At 51.0% G+C, this 20,894-nt stretch overlaps 1 protein-coding gene across 1 annotated transcript; it reads left to right on the forward strand.

Moving 5' to 3' along the window:
- The first annotated feature begins 7 nt into the window (after positions 1 to 7).
- On the forward strand, positions 8 to 19,636 carry CPT1C (carnitine palmitoyltransferase 1C). Its single transcript, XM_081216222.1, has 19 exons — positions 8 to 29; positions 706 to 860; positions 5,786 to 5,925; positions 7,167 to 7,338; positions 7,470 to 7,571; positions 7,654 to 7,791; positions 12,382 to 12,459; positions 12,694 to 12,801; positions 12,906 to 12,990; positions 13,430 to 13,625; positions 13,740 to 13,922; positions 14,623 to 14,728; positions 16,179 to 16,295; positions 17,014 to 17,178; positions 17,422 to 17,556; positions 18,190 to 18,342; positions 18,807 to 18,920; positions 19,036 to 19,128; positions 19,360 to 19,636. Exons 2-19 carry the CDS (start codon positions 720 to 722, stop codon positions 19,537 to 19,539), a joined length of 2,406 nt encoding a protein of 801 aa, XP_081072348.1. The 5' UTR covers positions 8 to 29; positions 706 to 719; the 3' UTR covers positions 19,540 to 19,636.
- The last annotated feature ends 1,258 nt before the right edge of the window (positions 19,637 to 20,894 follow it).

Consider the following 20,894-nt stretch of genomic DNA (forward strand, 5'->3'; position numbering starts at 1 on the left):
TCCGATCGGCGGGCCCCTGACTCAGCGTGGTAAGTGCCGGACTGGACGGGCCCGAGCTCCTGCGGGGGCTGGAGGATTGTGTCTTGGGTTGGGAGTGCGGGCCTCTCCATCACTTGTCCTCGACGCTCGCCTCTGCTCTCAGCCTCAGCATCCCTGCCCGCGAGGCATGCGCAGTAGGGTGCTTCTCCCCATCCCCTTCAGCCCGGGGGCGGGGGGGAGGGGACGCTGGGCTACCTCAGAGCGTATGAATTTATAGACAACCCCCACCCAACTCCCCCCTCACTCCCACCCACCAGCCCCAGCCTTGGAATGGGAAGCGGAAATGGAGTGGACAATGCCAACGTCCGGCAGGTGTTCATTTCAAATGGGTTTGGGACTAATGTTTTTCCCGAGATCCCGCAACTCACCCTGGACCGGTTTCCCGCCCCGACCCCCGAATCTTGAAAGGCCCTTGCGGGGGGGGGGCACTGTCCCCGCACCATGTTCTCAGAATAGCCGCAAAAGGGGTTAACGCAAATTATCCCTCCTGCCTTTCTGTGCGTTCACAGAGGCCCCCCAAGTGAAGTTCCCCCAATACCGGAGTCTTCGGCCAGGACCCTCAAGACCCCTCAGGTGGTTGGGGAAGGGTGAGCTGGCGTCCTATATTCCTGGGCCTGCGGAGAAGGGGCTGGGGGCCTGGAGAATGACCCTCTGTCCTCCTCCCAGGGCTGTAGCGGGACATGGCTGAAGCGCACCAGGCCGTGGGCTTCCGACCGTCGCTGACTTCGGACGCGGGGGAAGTGGAGCTCAGTGCCCCCATGTTGCAGGAGATCTACCTCTCCGGACTGCGCTCTTGGAAAAGGCATCTGTCCCGTTTCTGGGTGAGGAGGGCTGCGGCTTGGTTTCCTTCCGAGAATCCAGTTCCCTGCTTCCGGGATGCCTGAGGCTCCCTTCCGGCATCCTGGTGGTCCCACTTCTGGGATCCTGTCACCCCTTCTGGGAATTTTGGTGTCTACTTCAGGACCCCTTAAAGCCATTTCCGGTTTCTCTATGGCTCACTCCCGGGATCCTCAACCTCACCTACTGGGAACTGCCATTCACCTCTTGTACCCACTTCCTGGAAGCCCTTCCCACTCTCCCCACACCCACAAACACAACTTCAACCCCACTTTCTAGAACTCAGTCCCCTTACCGTTCCCTTTCATCTCTACCTCTAAACGAGGTGCTTCCCATTCCAGAACCCCGTGGCCTGATCAACATCTTGGGTAGCCCACACCCCAATCCTGAAGGCCCCCCTTTCCCACAGTCCTTAGCCACTGGGTCTGAGAGGCTCCTCCTTGCCCCTGCTGTGAACCTCCAGTACCCTCTCCAGTATGTGGCGGTTCTGAGATGTGAACCTCCACTGTCTGTATCCTCTAGTTACCCATCACCACAAACCCTGCTGCCCCAGCTCTGGAAAAGACAAACTCCTTGCCCTAGAATGCCCTAGAATGCCCACATCTACCCAGAGCCCACGTCAGCCCGAGACTCCCCGGTTCTAGAACTCTGGCACCATCTACGTATGGAGTCTCCCTGCTGGTCACACCCTCTTTCTGTGAACACAGGTCTTGAACACCTGTGGGGTCTGCCAGGACTGAGTTTGAATCCTGGCTCTGCCACTGACCAGCTGTATGGCCTTGGGCAAGCGTGTTGCTCTGAGACTCAGGTTCCCCACATCCCTCACAGGACAGTTTCGAGGATTAAACGAATTCTTACATGTAAGCACTGAGCCAAGTGCTTAGCCCATGGCAAGTGCTGAGTAAGTGTTAGCTTTAGATTATAATATTGTTTGTCATTTACCAAATATCTGTGGAGCATCTGTTAAGGGCCTGGCACTGTTTGGAGCACTGGGGACACGGCAGGGAGCAAGACGGACAGATCTGCCCTCATGGAGCTCTTGATCAAGCTGGAGGAGAAGGCAATAAAGAAGATAAATAAGCAAACCATAGAGTATTTTAGGTGGTGTCGTGCTATGGAGGAAGATAAAGCAGGCAGGGAAGAGGGAGCATGGAGGTGTTATACTAGAACCAGGGGGCAGCCCAGGAGGATCTCTGGAAGCTGAGACATTTGAGCAGGGTGGATCACACTTCTATGGCCATATGGGTTGTTAAAATGCTTATTAAAATAGAGATGTATCTGCTCCAGTGAGTAAATAGCCACTAACCCAAACCCCCAGAGAGACCCTGCCCCTGGAAGCCCCTGCACCTCAGGCCAACCCAGCAGCTAAAATGTTAACCTGTGGTTAAACACACACATTTATATATATATACGTAAATAGACACTTAAACTAAGATCTAATTATATACAGAAAAATGCACAAATTTTTTAAAATGTACAGTCCTTGAATTTTGTAATATCTTTGTAACCTGTACAATACCTGCGTAACCAACTCCCCATCAAGACAGCACTGCCATCATCCTAGGATGTTCCTTTGAGCTCCTTTCCAGCCAGCACTCCCTACCTCAGCCTCACTGCAAGGCAACCACTGTTCTGATTTCTATGCTTATAGACGGATTTGGACTGGTGTTGCTGTGTCAAATATTTTGACTGTCACCCCTGATTTGAGTCACCTCTGAAGCTCTTTTCTGACTCATGTCACCTGTTGCCAATGGCCCCCACCAGATCCTCACATTGGTATTAATTGATACTTGTAATAATGACAACTCTTGCCCTCCTCTCACATGGCTGCCTCGCTCCCTGATGGCCACGTGGAGCCCTCGCATCCTTCCTCTCCAGTCTCGGACCCCAGGAACCACCCTGAACCCGTAGCTCCTGGAACTTGGTCCCAAGATGGGGGCTGTGCCCTCAGCAATGCCAGAGCTGTATTCCATAGACTCATTGCCAAACCTTACTTCCTTTTCTTTTTTTTAAATTTATTTAATTAATTAATTTATTTTTGGTTGCGTTGGGTCTCTGTTGCTGTGTGCTGGCTTTCTCTAGCTGTGGTGAGCGGGGGCTACTCTCCATTGCAGTGCGCGGGCTTATTGTGGTGGCTTCTCTTGTTGCAGAGCACGGGCTCTAGGCATGTGGGCTTCGGTAGTTGTGGCGCACGGTCTTAGTTGCTCTGCGGCATGTGGGATCTTCCCGGACCAGGGCTCGAACCCATGTCCCCTGCATTGGCAGGCGGATTCTTAACCACTGCGCCACCAGGGAAGCCCTAAACCTTACTTTCTTCACTTAAAAAATGGGAACCTTGACAGTCCCTGCCTAGGGATTGTTGTAAGCATTAGCTGTCTTAGCAGAAGGCCTGGCTCACAGAAGTGACCACTCCAGCATCGCAATTCTTGTCTTATGTGCCACGTAGGTGCTGTGTAGCCTCCAGCATGTTAGTAACTTCTCTGAGCTTCTGCTTTCTCATTTCTAAAATCAAACTAGGTAGTAATGTGTCTCAGGCTCTGTACCAACCAAGCCCTTTGACTCTGTTGCTCATCTAGTCCTCATCAGGGCTTTTTGTTTTTGGCTGTGCTGTGCGGCTTGTGGGGTCTTAGTTCCCCAACCAGGGATCGAACCCACGCTCCCTGCAGTGGAAACGTGGAGTCTTAACCTCTGGACTGCCAGGGAAGTCCCATTAGGGCCTTCTAAGGTAAGCCTATCATTAGTCCCATTTTACAGATGGGGAAACAGAAGCCCAGAGGGGTGCTTTCACTTTTCCCAGGTCATACAGCTGCTAAGATGCAGAAGTAGAGGCAGAGCTAGAATTAGTAGTCTGGCTCTGGAGTCCATGCTGAGGCCCCACTATCCTGGGGTGCTTTTCTAGAATGTGATCTCAGTATCTATGCCAAAAGAGCTGTTGTGAATTATGGACAGTGGGTCACTTGGGCCAAGCATATAGCCCGGCATCCGGCACTTAGTGGGTGGTTCATTGGCAGGAGATTTGAGTGTCATCTGAAATCATTTCCAAATGAACATGAAGTTCTGAGATACGGCAGACTTCAGAGTTCGGTACCTTGTGGTTCATCCTGGAGCATTTAGGGTTACAAGGCATCCCGGATGGTTTAAGTGATTGACAGTGGACCCTGGAGCCAGGGAACCTGGGTTCAAATCCTACCTCCACCACTTCCTGGCCATGTAGCCTTCGACGAGTTCTTCAAACTTCCTATCTCCTCAGTTTCCTCACCCATATGATGAAGATAATAATAATTTCTATCTTACCGAGTGACAGGGGAACGAAATAATTTAATGATGCTCCTTGTACTTGGGAAGTGCTATGGAGACATTTCCTGTTATTAGGATGCCCCTGTTCTATTGCAATACAGAGCCCTAGATAGAAGAACTGAAAATTTCTTTTAAAAAGAAAAATTAAACAACAAAAATTACCACATTTGCCAGTAACCTTTTCCTGCCAAGCCAAAGGGAGACTGTCAAGTAACTACATCTCCAGTGAGAAGTAGATTAGCAACAGAGGGGATCATCATAATAATTACTGAGCACCTACAGTGTGCCTGGCTATGAGCTATGCAATTTACCATTCTGCTCCCCCCACCCCAAGCCCTCTGCTTTATTTCTCTCCATAGCACCTCTTGTCATCTGACCCACTTCACTAAAGCCTTTACTTATGTAGGTATTGTCTCTATCCCCCATGAGAGCAGGAATCTTGCTGTCTTGTCACTGCTGTTGGACTGCAGTAAGCATTTGTGGAATATTTCCTCATCCAGCCCTTGAGACAGCCCTATGAGCCAAGTACTGGGATTGTTCCCATTCTACAGATGAGGAAACTGAGAGAGAAGTAAAGTCACTTGCTTGTGGTCGCTCTACTAGGTAGTGACAGAGCAGAGATCTGAACCCAGAGGGTGGGGACTCCAGAGACCAAGGTCTAAACCATGATCTCTGAGGCCTTCTTGGTCATTAAAATGGGGGAAGAGGAGAGGGAGTGGTTTCTTGAGCCCTGGTGGTGATACCAAAACCAACAGTAGCTCTTATCTTGGCTTAACCATGCTCTCTGTGTGACTTTGAACCTACGTGTTTTCTTCTGTAAAAAGAGAACATCTTAGTACCAACTTCATGGGGTTGTTGGGAGTTAAGCCTTGCAAATGGCACCTGGCATGTAGTAAGTGCTCATTAAATGTTAGTCAACTCTTGGGGCTTCCCTGGTGGCACAGTGGTTAAGGATCCACCTGCCAATGCAGGGGACATGTGTTCGAGCCCTGGCCCAGGAAGATCCCACATGCCGTGGAGACTAAGCCCGCGAGCCACAACTACTGAAGCCTGCGCACCTAGAGCCCGTGCTCCTCAGCAAGAGAAGCCACAAAAATGAGAAGCCCGCACACCACAATGAAGAGTAGCCCCCGCTCGCCGCAACTAGAGAAAGCCCGCAGGCAGCAACAAAGACCCAACGCAGCCAAAAATAAATAAATAAATATTAAAAAAGAAATGTTAGTCAACTCTAGCATGCTTCCCTGGGAGTCTGATTAGTTACCCAACACTTTCATTCATTCCTCAGTCATCCCATGGCCAGCTCCTGAGCTCTGGACCCTGCTATATATGGGATACCAGTTTGCTTTTTTGACAGTTTCACCTTCGGGGTCCTGCCTGGGAGTAACCTCTCCTCCAGGGAGCCCTCCCTGACTCCTTCAGGCTGAGCAACCTGCCCTATCCTGTCGCCATTAGTACTCACTTCATTCTGGTCTGACCTCCCTGGGGGCAAGACCCAGATGTGTCTGTTCCCCACGGCATCTGGTGCACCCAGCTCAGTGCTGAATCAACATCTAAGAATGGTGCTGAGCAGATGGGATAATTGATTGAATAAGGTGCCCTTTCCTCTCCGCAGAACGATTTTCTCACTGGTGTGTTCCCTGCTAGCCCCCTCAGCTGGCTGTTCCTCTTCAGTGCAATCCAGCTTGCCTGGTTCCTCCAGCTGGATCCTTCCTTAGGACTGATGGAGAAAATCAAAGAGTTGCTGCCAGACTGGTGAGGTCTCCCACTTCAGCCCAGTAACCTCCTAATCCCCTTTCCCTCCACCCAGTAAGTTTCTCTATCAGCATGTATGCCGGTTAAAGAAAAGTAACCCTTGTGACTTACTTGGGTTCAGATAAATAAAGGTACAGACTCAACTAAAAGGAGGTGATTTCCTCTCTTGTCTCTGTACATTTTCCATCCTGGCTGCTTCTTGCTAAAGGGGATGGTGGCAAACTAGACAATATCCAGTTATGGTTATATATACTAATGGAAGTATGAACTCTGCTAATGTACAGTTGTATAGTCTTGGGCAAGAGACCTCACCATTCTTGGTGTCAGGGTCTTCACCTGTAATGTGGGGATAATAATAATTGCTTCTTAGGGTGGTTGGAGGAATTAAACAAAATCATGCATGTGGAATATTCAGTACAGTACTAGGGGGTTATTAAATGGGAGTGGTTGAATTATTATAGTTGTTGGGGAAGGTTTGGAAACCAGACGTGGGTGAAGTGGCAGGTTCTAACTCTTGGATTAGCCCTCCTGGGGAAGAAGGTTCAAACGTTGTGCAGACGGCCTCAAAGGGCAGATCCAGGATCAGACGTAGAAATTTCTAGGAAGGCTAGATTTACCCACAGAGGGGAAGTGACTCGCCCTGAGTCCTCCAGGTGGGATTTGCTCACAGCCTGTCTGATTGCAACTTTGTAAACATGTTGATTTACTGTATCTTTAGACCAGCATTTCCTGAACTTGAGTTTGTATCGAAGTCACCTGGAAGGCTTGTTACAACACTGATTGCTAGCCTGAACGCCAAGAGATGGAGATGATGGGGGCCAGAAATGTGCATTTCTAACAAGCTCCCAGGTGGTCCTGATGCTGCTGGTCCAAGGGCCACACATTGAGAACCACTGCCTTACAGTGTAATTTGACCTGGTATATTTCAATAGAAATACCAGCTCTTATTTATTAAGCACCTGCCAATTTCCATGGGAAATGATTTTAGAAACTTGTTGTCTCTGCAGTCCTGGGAGGAGATGGTGGGTGTACCGAGAAAAACTCACACCTAGCACTTCACAAATGAGGAAACTGGACTTTTTCTGACCAACTCTAATGCTACAGGATATTCCTCCAACAGCTAAAAGATCAGAGTCAGAGAGTGTTAAGAACGCCAGGCGCTGGGTGGGGCTGGAGGGGAGGGGTGTTCTGAGGCCAGGAGGCCCAGGCCTATACTCTTTTTCTCTACCCCCCCACCCCAGGGGTGGACAACATCACAGGCTTCGGGGCGTCCTGGCGGCCGCGCTGTTTGCTTCGTGTCTGTGGGGAGCTCTGATCTTCACGCTTCACGTGGCCCTGAGGCTACTTCTGTCCTACCACGGCTGGCTCCTCCAACCCCACGGAGCCATGTCCTCACGCACCAAGACCTGGCTGGTACGGGAGGGGCAGAGCCCTGCTCAAACTCTCTCTGCCCCATTCTCTCTGTGGGTTGCCACCCCGCTACCCCCAACACCTGGCTGCCGGGCTGCAGTGAGGAGTTTAATGAACCACTAATTTTCCGCCAGGCCCTGGTTCGCATCTTCTCCGGCCGCCACCCAATGCTCTTCAGTTACCAACGCTCCCTGCCGCGTCAGCCTGTGCCCTCCGTGCAGGACACCGTGCGCAAGGTGGGCCAGGTACCCGGGGATGGGGCGGGAGGCTGCTGAGCAGTGGGATGTGACCTGCCGTCTTCCCCTCCTTGCCCCTCAGTATCTGGAGTCTGTCCGACCCGTCCTCTCCGACGAGGACTTCGACTGGACCGCGGCCCTAGCACGGGAATTCCTGAGGCTGCAGGCGTCACTGCTGCAGTGGTACCTTCAGCTCAAGTCCTGGTGGGCGTCCAATTATGTGAGTACCGCATCCTATAGGCAAAGGTTCTGAGCCGGCCCTCCTAACCCTGCCAGTTTTTCGCCCCGCCCCACGCCCCGCCCACAACCCCCAGGCCCAGCGGAGATTGGAGCTTCACTCCAGACGTGAGAACATTCTGAGCACCCCCCCCCCGCCACGCTCCAATAGTTTAAACCCAGCCCCAGATGGATCCAATATTCTGAGCTCCTCCCTCCTCTCCCATATTCTGGAACCCGTCCCCCCATGCTCCCGCATTCTGAGCCCGGCTCTTCAATAATCGAAGCTCCGCCTCCAGGGCCCGCCCACATCCACAGCTCGGCCCCCAACCCTCCAATATTTAAACCAGAATTCCGGGCCCCTTCCAACATTTCAGCCCCTCCTCTGGCCTGCCGAGTCTGTAAGCCCCGCCCCCAGTTCTTTTTTCCTCTCCCCTGTCTGGGCAAAGACGCCAAACGGGCTTCTACTATGATTTCAGGAGCTAGAGCCCTAGAACGCACTCTGAGTTGAGATCCTTGGGAAACCGAGGCATAGAACCAGTAAGCGAGTCACCCTGTAAGCGGCTTCCAGGCCTCCCATTCCGTAGGAAGCCACAAATATCTGTCAGGCAGCATGTGATGAGGTGGAGGTAGGAAGAGGAGACAGATGTATCACTTTTTTAGATTTCACATATAAGTGATTCCGTATAATATTTGTCTTTCTTTGACTTACTCCACTTAGTATGATAATCTCTAAGTCCATCCATGTTGTGCAAATGGCAGTATTTCATTCTTTTTATGCAAGCCTTGGTGGGGTTTTTTTTTTTCATAAATTTATTTATTTTTGGCTGCTTTGGTTGTTTGTTGCTGTGCACGGCTTTCTCTAGTTGCGGCCAGCAGGGGCTACTCTTGGTTGAGGTGCGCGGGCTTCTCACTGCAGTGGCTTCTCCTGTTGTGGAGCACGGGCTCTAGGCGCGCAGGCTTCAGTAGTTGTGTCATGCAGGCTCAGTAGTTGTGGCTCACAGGCTCTAGAACGCAGGCTCAGCTGTTGTGGCGCACGGGCCCAGTTGCTCGGCAGCACGTGGGATCTTCCCGGACCAGGGCTCGAACCCGTGTCCCCTCCATTGGCAGTCGGCTTCTTAACAACTGTGCCACCAGGGAAGCCCAACAAGCCTTAGTTTTAAAGTTTTTTTTTTTCCCTTCATGCTCTTGGACCAGATTCTGCTCTTAAAAAAAAAAAAATATATATATATATATATACACATACACACACATATAAATAATATAGCAATTCTATAATATATAAATTATATAAATATGTGTTGTTTATTATACATAACTAATGTATATACACACCATGTTATATATATTTCATCGTATGTCTAAGGCACTGCCAGTTATATACACCATTATCTTATGGACAACTAAAGGGAAAAGAGCTAAAGTCTAACACAGTGCTTTCCTATCACTTATTATATAGGTCGGTCCTCATTCATGCGTGTTCTGTATTTGCAGATTTGCCGACTTGCCAAAATGTATTTGTAACCCCCAATCAGTATTCATGGCACTTTCACAGTCATTCACAGACATGCGCAGGATGGCAAAAATTTTGGCTTGCCCGATGCGCACATTCCCAGCTGAGATGGAACAGGGCTGGAAGGAACCTGACCCTGATTTCCCCTAGGAACAATGGCTCAGTGTTCGCTCATCAGCGTTCACTGCCACTTTACGGGACATAACGACCGCGAGTAATGAGAATCAACTGTATACGTTAAAACAGCTCAGACTTACTTAGACATAGATTTGTATCAACTATCACTCCCAAGCAAGCTCAGAAAAACGGAAATGTAAACTGTAATAAGTTGGCCTAAGCATCCCTAAGACTTTCACGCTCAGAATCTCTCTCTTCTCAATTGCTTTTTGACTCAGACTTGTCCGTACCTTCCTACTTTCCACACAGCTTCATCCTCTGTGTTGTCAAGAACCTTGACAATGTAGCATTTCCTGAAAGATCCTATAATGTACCTAAAGCCATTGGTGCAGTGCACTAAAGTGGCCTTTATTAAAACCAGATTACTCTTTGCTTTGCTTTGGAGATTTGCTGATTCATTGCCACCTCCCCAATGCCCCTACCGCCCCACCCCTCCCCGACCTCCCATCCCAACAGTTGGGTTCCTGGAAGTTAAAATCTTGCTCCACAGTTATCTCTAGGATTTTCTTCTGAGTCATAGACTTTAGCAAGCTTTGATGCTGGTGAGGCTTTTCTTTGAAAAAAATGGTACATGATATGCATATAATGTTACAAATTATTTATTTATTTATTTATTTATTTATTTATTGGTCAGGTCACAGGGGCATGCAGGATCTTAGTTCCCGACCAGGGATTGAACCCATGCCCCCTGCAGTGGAAGTGCAGAGTCCTAACCACTGGACAGCCAGGGAATTCCACAATATTATACATATAGTATTGTAAAATACACAAATCTTACATGTACAGCTTAATGAAGTTTTATGTATGCATATAACCAGATAACCCCTGGCTAGGTCAATATATAGAACTTTTCTACCGTTTGCTGGAAACGTATGGATTTTTCCAGAAGATGTTGCACATTTCCGGGGAATGACAACTACATCCTGCCTAGTCTAAGTGTAAGGAAGTGTAGGATGCCATCAACTTTAAGACGCAAGCAAACATGTATGTCTTCATAGATTCTACGCGATTCTATGACACAGAAGAAAGAAAAGCATCTAGAAAACATTCAAGTCCTCTCTGACTACCTCCCGTTAATTCTTGTTTCTCCCACCATTGCCTGTGAGAAACACTTTGGTCAGAGTCTTTTCTGAGTGTATATATACATATATTTATACCCAGGGAGATATATACATATATTTAAGTATACAATTTTTATTTATAACATATAATTTTAAAGTATTTAGTAATATGTTATATATAACACATTAATAGTTCATATTATATATAAAACGTAAATATCATATATAATTTTAATTGTGATTAAAATATACATAATATATTGGGCTTCCCTGGTGGCGCAGTGGTTGAGAGTCCGCCTGCTGATGCAGGGAACAGGGGTTCGTGCCCCGGTCTGGGAAGATCCCACATGCCACGGAGCGGCTGGGCTCGTGAGCCATGGCCACTGAGCCTGAGCGTCCGGAGCCTGTGCTCCGCAATGGGAGAGGCCACAACAGTGAGAGGCCCACATACCGCAAAAAATAAATAAATAAATAAATATATATATACATAATATAAAATTTGTCACTGTAACCATTTTTCAGTGTACAATTCAGTGGTACTAAGTATAGTCACAGTGTTGTGTAACCATCACTACTATCTCTCTCTAGAACTTTTTCATCATCCCAAACAGAAACTCTGTGTCCACTAAGCAAAATATCCCTATTCTCACTTCCCCAAAACCCCAGGTAACCTCTGTCCTACTTTGTCTCTCTGAATTGGCTTATTTTAGATTTTTCATAGAAATGGAATCATACACTATTTGTCCTTTTGTGTCTGAGTCATTTCACTTAGCATAATGTTTTCAGGGTTCATCTATGTTGTAGCCCCGAAGACTTAAAACTTCATTCCTTTTTATATTAACGTTCCATCATATAGATAGACCACATTTTGGTTGTCTATTCATCCACTTGGTGGACAGGTTGGGCCTTAGTAGTATTTTTTTAAATAAAATGGGATAGTTTCATATATCTTGTTGTGTGCCTAGCCTTTTTCACTCTGCAGCCTGTCTTGGTGCTCATTCTCTGTCAGTAATATAGATGTAACTTTTTTTTTTTTTTTTTTTTGCGGTACGCGGGCCTCTCACTGTTGTGGCCTCTCCCGTTGCGGAGCACAGGCTCCGGACACACAGGCTCAGCGGCCATGGCTCACGGGCCCAGCCGCTCCGCGGCATGTGGGATCTTCCCGGACCGGGGCACGAACCCGTGTCCCCTGCATCGGCAGGCGGACTCTCAACCACTGTGCCACCAGGGAAGCCCTAGATGTAACTTTTTAAAAAATTAATTTATTTATTTATTTTTGGCTGCGTTGGGTCTTCGTTGCTGCACGTGGGCTTTCTCTAGTTGCTGTGAGCGGGGGCTACTCTTTGTTGCAGTGCGCGGGCTTCTCATTGCGGTGGCTTCTCTTGTTGCAGAGCACGGGCTCTAGGCGCATGTGCTTCAGTAGTTGTGGCACGCGGGCTCAGTAGTTTTGGCTCACAGGCTCTAGAGCGGAGGCTCAGCAGTTGTGGCGCACGGGCTCAGTTGCTCCACGGCATGTGGGATCTTCCTGGAGCAGGGCTAGAACCCGTGTCTCCTGCATTGGCAGGCGGATTCTTAACCACTGTGCCACCAGGGAAGCTCAGATGTAACTTATTTTTAACAGCTGTGAAGTATTCCATAACACGAGGGTTACATGGTTTAGCTAACTGATCCCCCATCAATGGACTTCTAGGTTATTGCTAGTTATTGATCTTGATGCCTCCTTCATTGAGCTCCACCCTCCCTGTTTGACATAGCAAAGGCTTGGGGGGCTCCCCTCCCCCACTCACCCCCCGTACCTTGAGCCCAGCCACCGCAGCTGTGTGTCTCTCTGCCCCACTCCTAGGTCAGTGACTGGTGGGAAGAATTTGTGTACCTGCGCTCCCGGAACTCACTGATGGTGAATAGCAACTATTATATGATGGTGAGAAGGGGAGAAGGAGGTTAGGAACTGGGCCGGGGATGGGGTTCATAGTTCCTGGGGTCTAGGGTTGGGGTGTCTGGGTAGAATGTGGGGTTTAGGGTCAGTGACCTCAATCACAATCTGGATTTCACCATACTGACTCTGTTGGGATCAAGACCTGTGTTTGGGGTCAGTGCCCCCATCAGAGGCAAACCTGACCCCAGACGTTTTGCTATCCCCTGGACCGGCCTGCAGGACTTCCTGTATGTCACGCCCACTCCCGTGCAGGCCGCCCGTGCGGGGAACGCGGTCCACGCCCTCCTCCTGTACCGCCACCGCCTGAACCGCCAGGAGATCCTGCCGGTAAGAGGGCTGCCCCCGCGGGCTGGGGACAGAGGCTGTGGTTCTGAGACCATGAGGCCACGTGGGTCCTGGGAAGCAGTTCATGGGCCCATGACCTCTTGCAGACTTTGCTGATGGGAATGCGGCCCTTGTGCTCTGCCCAGTATGAGAAGATTTTCAACACCACGCGAATTCCCGGGGTCCACAAAGGTGAGCCCCGCCTCCCCTCCTCACTGACAGAGGCAGAACAGTGTAGTGGCTAAGAGCACCCTCTCTGGAGCCAGCCTGCCTGGGTTCAAATACCAGCTCTGTAACTCCCAAGCTGTGTGACCTTGGGCAAATTATTACCCTCTCTGAGCTTCAGTTTCCTCTTCTCTAAAATGGGATAATAAGGGTACCTAGGGTGGTGAGAATTAAAGAAGTGTGTCAGAGAGTGCAAGCCACTTGGTAAAGTGCCTAATAAAGGTCGTTATTCTTTTTTTTTTTTTTTGGAGTATAACTGCTTTACAATGTTGTGTTATTTTCTGCTGTACAATAAAGTGAATCAGCTATATGTATATATATATCCCCTTCCTCTTGGACCCCCGCCCCCTATCCCACCCATCTAGGTCATCACAGAGCACGTATTCTTATAATGTATCACCCCTAGACCACATCCGCCACCTCCGTGACAGCAGACATGTGGCCGTCTTCCACCGGGGCCGATTCTTCCGCGTGGGGACCCACTCCCAAAGCGGCCTGCTTTCCCCGCGGGCCCTGGAGCAGCAGTTCCAGCGAATCCTGGACGACCCCTCTCCTGCCTGCCCCCACGAGGAGCATCTGGCGGCCTTGACCGCTGCTCCGAGGTGAGGGTCACAGATCTGGGGGCCCGGAGGCCCAGCCAGCATCTTGAGGTTGCAAGCCGGGTGGAGGCTGGGCAGGGTAGAGAGTCAGCTGGAACTCAGGCACTCCCCCGACAGGGACATGTGGGCCCAGGTGCGGAGGTCCCTGAAGACCCAGGCCCAGGAGGCCCTGGAGGCCGTCGAAGGGGCTGCTTTCTTTGTATCACTCGACTCTGAGCCCGCGGGACTCACCAGGGAGGACCCCGCAGCTTCCTTGGACGCCTACGCCCACGCCCTGCTGGCCGGCAGGGGCCACGACCGGTGAGTCAGCCTGGGGATTTGGATCCCACCCCACTTGTGACCCCAGACCCAATGCATTGAGACCTGGGGACCTCGGAAGCAGATAACCGCTAGACCTGGGACCCCAGATCCAGAACCGCAGATCTAAGGACCACCAAACCCCTGACCTGGACCCTCAGACCTTGAGAAACTCTCGACCTGGGACTCAAGACTCAGAATCTCAGACCCAGTGACCCCAGATCTGAGGATTAACAAATGCCAAACCTGGGACCCCTAGACCCCGAGACCTGCAGCTAGACCCCAAGCCTGAGGACCTCAGACTCAGAACTGCAAACCATGGAATCCTCAGACCTTAATGCAGGCACCCCAAGCCCAGGACCTCACACCTGGGACCCCGCCTACGTAGAGACCCTCAGACAACTTCCTTGATGCCCACCAGGCACCACTCTGATTTCCGAGGCTCCTGGGAGAGTCTGCCTAAGCTCTCAGCACCCGTAAACCCTGAACCTTTTCTATCACATTCTTTCAAAAGCCCTGAACTCTCCAAACCTGAGACACATCTCAGAGACCATCAGTACCTCCACCTTCTTAGAGCTCCCCATACCAGGACCCCATCCCTGATTCCTAGATCTCCCCACTGAAACCCCCTGAGTTCTCACAGAGAGCCCCCCGACGTCCCTCCTGGCCTCTTTGGTGAATACTCTGAACTCTCCCCCCGCAGCTGGTTTGACAAATCCTTCTCCTTAATTGTCTTCTCCAACGGGAAGTTGGGCCTCAGCGTGGAGCACTCATGGGCTGACTGCCCCATCTCAGGACACATGTGGGAGGTATGGCAGCTGGCCGGCCCCACCCTGGGGGCTGCCACCCCCCCCCATTTCCAAAGACCTTCCTCTCCAGCGCCTTAAGGTCAGAGGATAAACGGAGGCTCAGAGAGAGGCAGAGACCAGACCAGGGTCACCCCGCAGCAAAAAAGGGTGTCTGGGATTATGACCTTTCTTTCTCTCTCTCTCTTTTATTTTTGGGCCGTGCCACATGGCTTGTGGGATCTGAGTTCCCCAATCAGGGATCGAATCCAGGCCCCAGCAGTGAAAGCGCCGAGTCCTAACCACTGGACAACCAGGGAATTCCCTATGACCTTTCTTTGATGAATGGGCATTTGGGGCTCAGAGAAGGGAAGTGATTTGCCCAGAGTCACAGAGCCAGAAGTTGCAGAGCGAGAATAAGAATCCAGAATGCTCTGAGACCAGAGTGTGACCAACCATATCATACTCACACTGAGTCAGACCTATCTCCCAGCTCTGGTTTGCTGTGTGACCTTCAGCAAGTTACTCCCCTCCTCTGAGCCTCAGTTTCTGCTTCATCAGGTGAAAAGGTTGGATTTTCTCCTATCTTTAAGCTCCCCTCCAGTCCTGAGAACCTTAGCATCTCTCTTTTCTCTATTTCACTTAGTACCTAAATCATAAGGGGTGGTGTCTGCACCCCACCAGTTTCCCAGTCTTCCGTGGTGTTGCATGAGAGGGGTTAGCTGGGATCCAGGGTGCGGATCAGGCATGTATGAGGGGAAGGGAGGTTGCTTCCAGATCTTGAGAGCAGCCCCAGGTAAGCACTGAGTCTTCTGTGCCTGTTTATTGTTTATAAAATGGGAATTTGCCTTTGATTATATTGGTAAATGACTCTCTCAATTCAATTTAACCTCAGACCCTCAAGACACTGCCTGTCATCTGTCATCTCTGCATATTGACTTTGAACAAAGAGATGTCACATAGAGTAAGATAAAGAGAAATGGAAACTCGAAGGCATAAGTGAGAGGTTCTTCTCCTCATTTAGTTCTAATGTCAAAATGGGGATCTTAATCCCTTCTTTCTAGGGAGAAATTAAGTGGGAGGCTGGCCCGTAGTAGGTGCTCCATCAGGACTGATTTAAAACATTTAACCACCAGCAGAAGGAATGCTGACCCCTAGAAGCCCATGCTATGCCCAGCTTTCTCTCTCCTGTCCTCGGATCATGGCGGGGGTTGTCTTGGGAGGGCTGGGGCAGCCATTGGTGGCTCTTTATCCACCTGTCAGAAGTACAAGGGCAGTAAGCACCGAGTATTAGTATTAGCCTTGCTTTCAATGAGTATGACCCCAAGAACCCACCTGTGACCATCAGAGGTTTCTGTGTCTCAAGGATTGTCCCTGACCCCTTTAAGAAGGGACTTAAGACAAGAGGTCCCTGGTTAGATGTCCCTTGGTCCAGAGGGAGGAAGGGACTCTGACAGCTTCTGTTTGTACGCAGTTCACTCTGGCCACAGAATGCTTTCAGCTGGGCTACGCGGCAGACGGTCACTGCAAGGGGCACCCTGACCCCTCACTGCCGCAGCCCCAGCGGCTGCACTGGGACCTTCCAGACAAGGTTAGGCCTGGTTTCTAGGCCTCTCTTCCAAGTCCCCAAATTCCTGGCTTTGACTCTAACCTCATCCCCACTGCAATCTCAACTGAAAAGTCAACCCCATCCCTAACCCAACACCAAACTCACACCCCATCCCCCGAAAAGCCCCAACCTCAAACCCCAACCCTATCTTCAGTCTAACCCCATCCCAACCACAACCCCAAATGCAAACCCACCCCACACTAACCCTCTTCCCACCACCCAACCCCACACTCAACCCCAATCCCATCTCCATCCCCAGCGTCAACTTAGTTCTAGCCCCACTCAAACCCAACTTCATCTCCACCCCAGACTCATCTCCATCCCCAACTCCATCGCTATTCTTAAATTCAATTCCATCTCCAACTCTAACCCCATCCTCAACCCTGACCCCATCCCATACCCAACCCTAACTCATATCCCATCCTATACCCAATCCCAACCCCATCCCCAGCTCCAATTCACTCCTCATTTTCAACCCCATTCCCCATCCTGTCCCTATCCCCAACCCCAATCCTATCCTGACCTTCACTGCCAGCCCCAGCTCCATCTTTAACCCAGCCCTTCAGCTCTATTCCCTTCTTTGTCCCCTTTTCCATATTCCACCCAACCTCACCCCATTCTCATCACTTCCAGCCCCATTCCCAGCTCTAACCTACGCCTATGTGTAACCCCTGGCCATTCCTCCCTCCTTCTCTGGCAGATCCATCTATCCATCTCTCTAGCCCTGAGGGGAGCCAAGACCTTGTCTGGAAACATCGACTGCCACGTCTTCCCCTTCTCCCACTTCGGCAAGAGCTTCATCAAACGCTGCCACCTCTCTTCAGACAGCTTCATCCAGATGGCCTTGCAGCTGGCCTACTTTCGGGTCAGTTGGGTTCCCGACCCCCACCCCCTCTCAGGACCTCAGTTCACCTGGGCCCCCAAGACCCGCCGCATTGCCCCCTTTAATGACTTCTTGGTTATTGCCATGGTGAGTCCGCCATCTTGATTTCTCTCTCCCAATCACATGTCCATGGGCAGGAGGAGCTGGAGGTCCAGACAGAGGTGGGTCAAGTCCGTGAAGACTTCCTGAGCCTAGCTGACAGGCTCCTCTCCTCCTTGTCCCCAGGACAGGGGTCAATTCTGCCTGACTTATGAGTCGACCATGACTCGCTTGTTCCTGGAAGGGCGGACAGAGACGGTGCGTTCTTGCACGAGGGAGGCCTGCAACTTTGTGAGAGCCATGGAGGACAAAGAGAAGACGGTGGGTGTGGGCCTCGTTTGAGGCTTCAGTCATTTCCACATACTCGTTCATACATTTACAGACTTTTAAGGAGCACCTTCTCAGGCCCAAGCTCCGTGATGGGACAGGGAACCAAGCCTGGTCTCTGACCTCAAGGAGCTCACTGATGGGGGGAGACAGAGGCAGCTCAGCACAGTGTGATACATGCTTTAATGGAGGTCACACAGAGGGCACTGGGGGAGCACCCAAGAGGGAGTCCTGGTTCTACAATGTAGATCTCTTTATTTAACCTCTATGTGACCTTGTGCCTTTCATTTGTACCATTCTTCATGTTCCCTGTATAACCTCTCTGCTCAGAACCCCCCAGGCACCTCTGTTCCCTCTCCCCCCAACTTACGAAGTATTGTGGTTCAGTGGAAGGAGTCTGGGCCCTAGAGGCAGACAGCCCTGGGAATCCACCTGATTCTGCCTTGCTGTGTGACCCTGGGCAAGTGACTTCCCCTCTCTGGGCCTGTGTCCCTTCTGCAAAACAGAGTTGATATCTCTGCCTTGCAGGGATGTTGCAAGCTGGGTTGAGGCCGGGGGTGTGACAGGCCTTAGCAGTAAGCCCACTTCCTGTCTTTCCATGACCTGTGACCTCCCCGGGGACCCCAGGACCCACAGTGCCTCGCCCTGTTCTGCTTGGCGGTGGACAAGCACCAAGCTCTGCTGAAGGCAGCGATGAGTGGACAGGGGGTCGATCGCCACCTCTTTGCTCTCTACATCGTGTCCCAATTCCTCCACCTGCAGTCTCCCTTCCTGGACCAGGTTGGGGTGCAGGGAAAGGGTTAAAGAGGGAAGTGGTAAACCCCTGGAGAAGGGAGGCACTTCCAGGCTAGGAGGGTGATGTTGGAAAATGGAGGTATCAGCAGAGGAGTGAGTTAGAGAGACCCGGGGGGAAAAAAGGGAGAGAGCGGAGAGGAAAAAGGGGCCAGGAAAGAGGGGCGTGGTCATGGAAAGAAACGCGAGGGGCGTGGTCAGAGAGGAGAGGGGCGGGGTCAGGGGTTGAAAGGGAAAGGGGCGTAGTTGGGGGAGGGGGACAAGGAGAGAGGGCGGTTTCTGGGAGAAGGAAAGAGGGGTGTGGTCAAAAGGGAGAAAAGCAGAGGGGTGACGTCAGGAAGCGGAGGGGCCGAACGGCACAGATTTAAGGGAAATAGGCAGTTCAGCCAAGGCGGCGCGGACTTATGGTCAGTTTGTCTTTATTGCACACGTGACCGACTTCTGTCCCTCAGGTTCGCTCGGAGCAGTGGCAGCTGGCCACCAGCCAGATTCCCGTTCAGCAAATCCACCTGTTCGACGTCCACAGTTACCCCGACTATGTTTCCTCTGGTGGTGGATTCGGGCCTGTGAGTGGAACTGGGCCCTGAGGGAGGGAGGAGGGGGCTGGGCGTCCGCACTCCTACGGGGGGGGGGGAGGGGGACCGGGGGCTATGTTGTTGCCCTCACTCTGTTCCTGTCAAGGCTGATGACCATGGTTATGGTGTTTCCTACATCTTCATGGGGGATGATGTGATCACCTTCCACATCTCCAGCAGAAAATCAAGCACAAGAACGGTGAGACTAACCCACCCCCGCCCCTTCCTCCCTCAGGACTCCCACTTCCCTGCTCTCCTACAGCCTAGGAGTGCAGACTCCCAGCTCCCGACCATCCCATGATCCAGGAGTCCTAATACCCAAACCCCTCATCCCTCAGACCCAGGAGCAGGGACCTCAGCCCTCTTGTTTCTCAGCCCCTGGGAGCTCCTCTCCCAGCTTCTGCTGGACGTGACACATCTCTCCCTCCAGGACTCCCACCGGCTGGGGCGGCACATCGAGGATGCATTGTTGGACGTGGCTGCCCTTTTCCAGGAGGGGCAGCGTCTTAAGCGCAGAGGGTTAGGGGAGGAGGACTCGGGGCACAGCCGTGACCCTCTCCGCTGCCATACCAGGGGCTCCAGGGCACCCACGACAGCCACTAACTTTTGACACCTTCCAGAGGGGAGCTGGTCTCCCCAGGAACTAGGGGGAAGGTCTCTATGGCTGGGCTGGTGGAGGACAGAAGCAGCCTGTTTGGGTTTGGGAATCCCACATCTGGTCTAATAAAGATGTGCGCGCTGGGGATGTGGTGTCCGTCGTGCTCTCGAGCTGGGCAGGGATGGGAGAGGTGAGGGTCAGGGTAGAGGAGGAGAAAAGTTCCCATCCATCTCCAGGCCCCACCGTGAATTCCCGGTTACAATCACCACATCAGCTATAACCCCCAACACCTGCCCAATTTACTGTATTCCCAGCTCCAGTCACACCAAACCCAACCATTCAAGGTCCATCCCAGTCAAACAACCCCACGAGCTCTCATGAGCTCAGCTGCAACACCAACTGCCCACCCTAAACTTTTTTTTTTTAAATATTTTCTTGGCCAGGCTGCAGGGCATGGGGGTGCTTAGTTCCCCAACCAGGGATCGAACCTGCCCCCCTTGCATTGGAAGTACAGAGTCTTAACCGCTAGACCACCAGGGAAGTCCCTGCCCACCCTAAACTTAAAGGTTGACATCTCCTAAATGAATCCCCCCAGATTCTTATTACTTCTAGAGGCTGCCCACATTCCTATGTTATGACCCCATCTTCCATCTTCACAGCTAGCATTGCTGCATCCCTCTGTGGCTTTCTCCTCTAGTCATACCTCCTGTGACTGACTCCTGCCATCATCTTTCTTCTAAGGACCCTTGTGGTCCTTAGGAACCTTGTAGTTAGACTGAGCCCACCCAGATAATCCAGGATTAGCTCCTAATCTTAAAACCAACTGATTAGCAACCTTAATTCCATCTGCGACCTAATTCCCCTTTGCCATGTAGCATAACACATGCACAGGGTCCAGGGACTAGGAGGTGGGCATCTTTGGGGGAACCATTGTTCTGCGTACAACAGGGGCATAGATGAAGCCAGACTGGCCACGAGTTGATAAGTAGTGAAACTAGGGGAAAGGTCATTGGGATGGGGATGGTTCATCATATTATCCTACCTTTTTTTGGTCATTTAAAAAAATTGACGTATAGTTGATTTACAATGTTCATTAGAGATTTTCCTACTTTTGTAGATGCCTAAAAATTCCATGACAAAGAGTTAAAGGAGGGGGCTTCCTGGCGGTCCAGTGGTTAAGACGCCGCACTTCTACTTCGGGGACCACGGGTTCAATCCCTGGTTGGGGAACTAAGATGCCAGGTGCTGTGCTGGGCGGGGCAAAAAAAAGTTAAATTCAAGGTTATTGAGCTTTAAAAAAAAAAGAATTAAATGAGTGAAAATAGTGCTCAGCTTTTTCCCTCCTTTGCTGATTATAAAGAACACCT

Source organism: Mesoplodon bidens (assembly GCF_964165515.1).
Source record: "Mesoplodon bidens genome assembly, chromosome: 18".
NCBI lineage: Eukaryota > Metazoa > Chordata > Mammalia > Artiodactyla > Ziphiidae > Mesoplodon > Mesoplodon bidens.

Bases quoted from the DNA above. Each gene is read 5' to 3' on its own strand.
- CPT1C (XM_081216222.1), top strand. From the start codon at position 720: ATGGCTGAAGCGCACCAGGCCGTGGGCTTCCGACCGTCGCTGACTTCG. The intron at 5,926-7,166 runs GTGAGGTCTCCC...CCCCCACCCCAG, and splicing joins AAAGAGTTGCTGCCAGACTG to GGGTGGACAACATCACAGGC. The intron at 16,296-17,013 runs GTTAGGCCTGGT...CTTCTCTGGCAG, and splicing joins ACTGGGACCTTCCAGACAAG to ATCCATCTATCCATCTCTCT.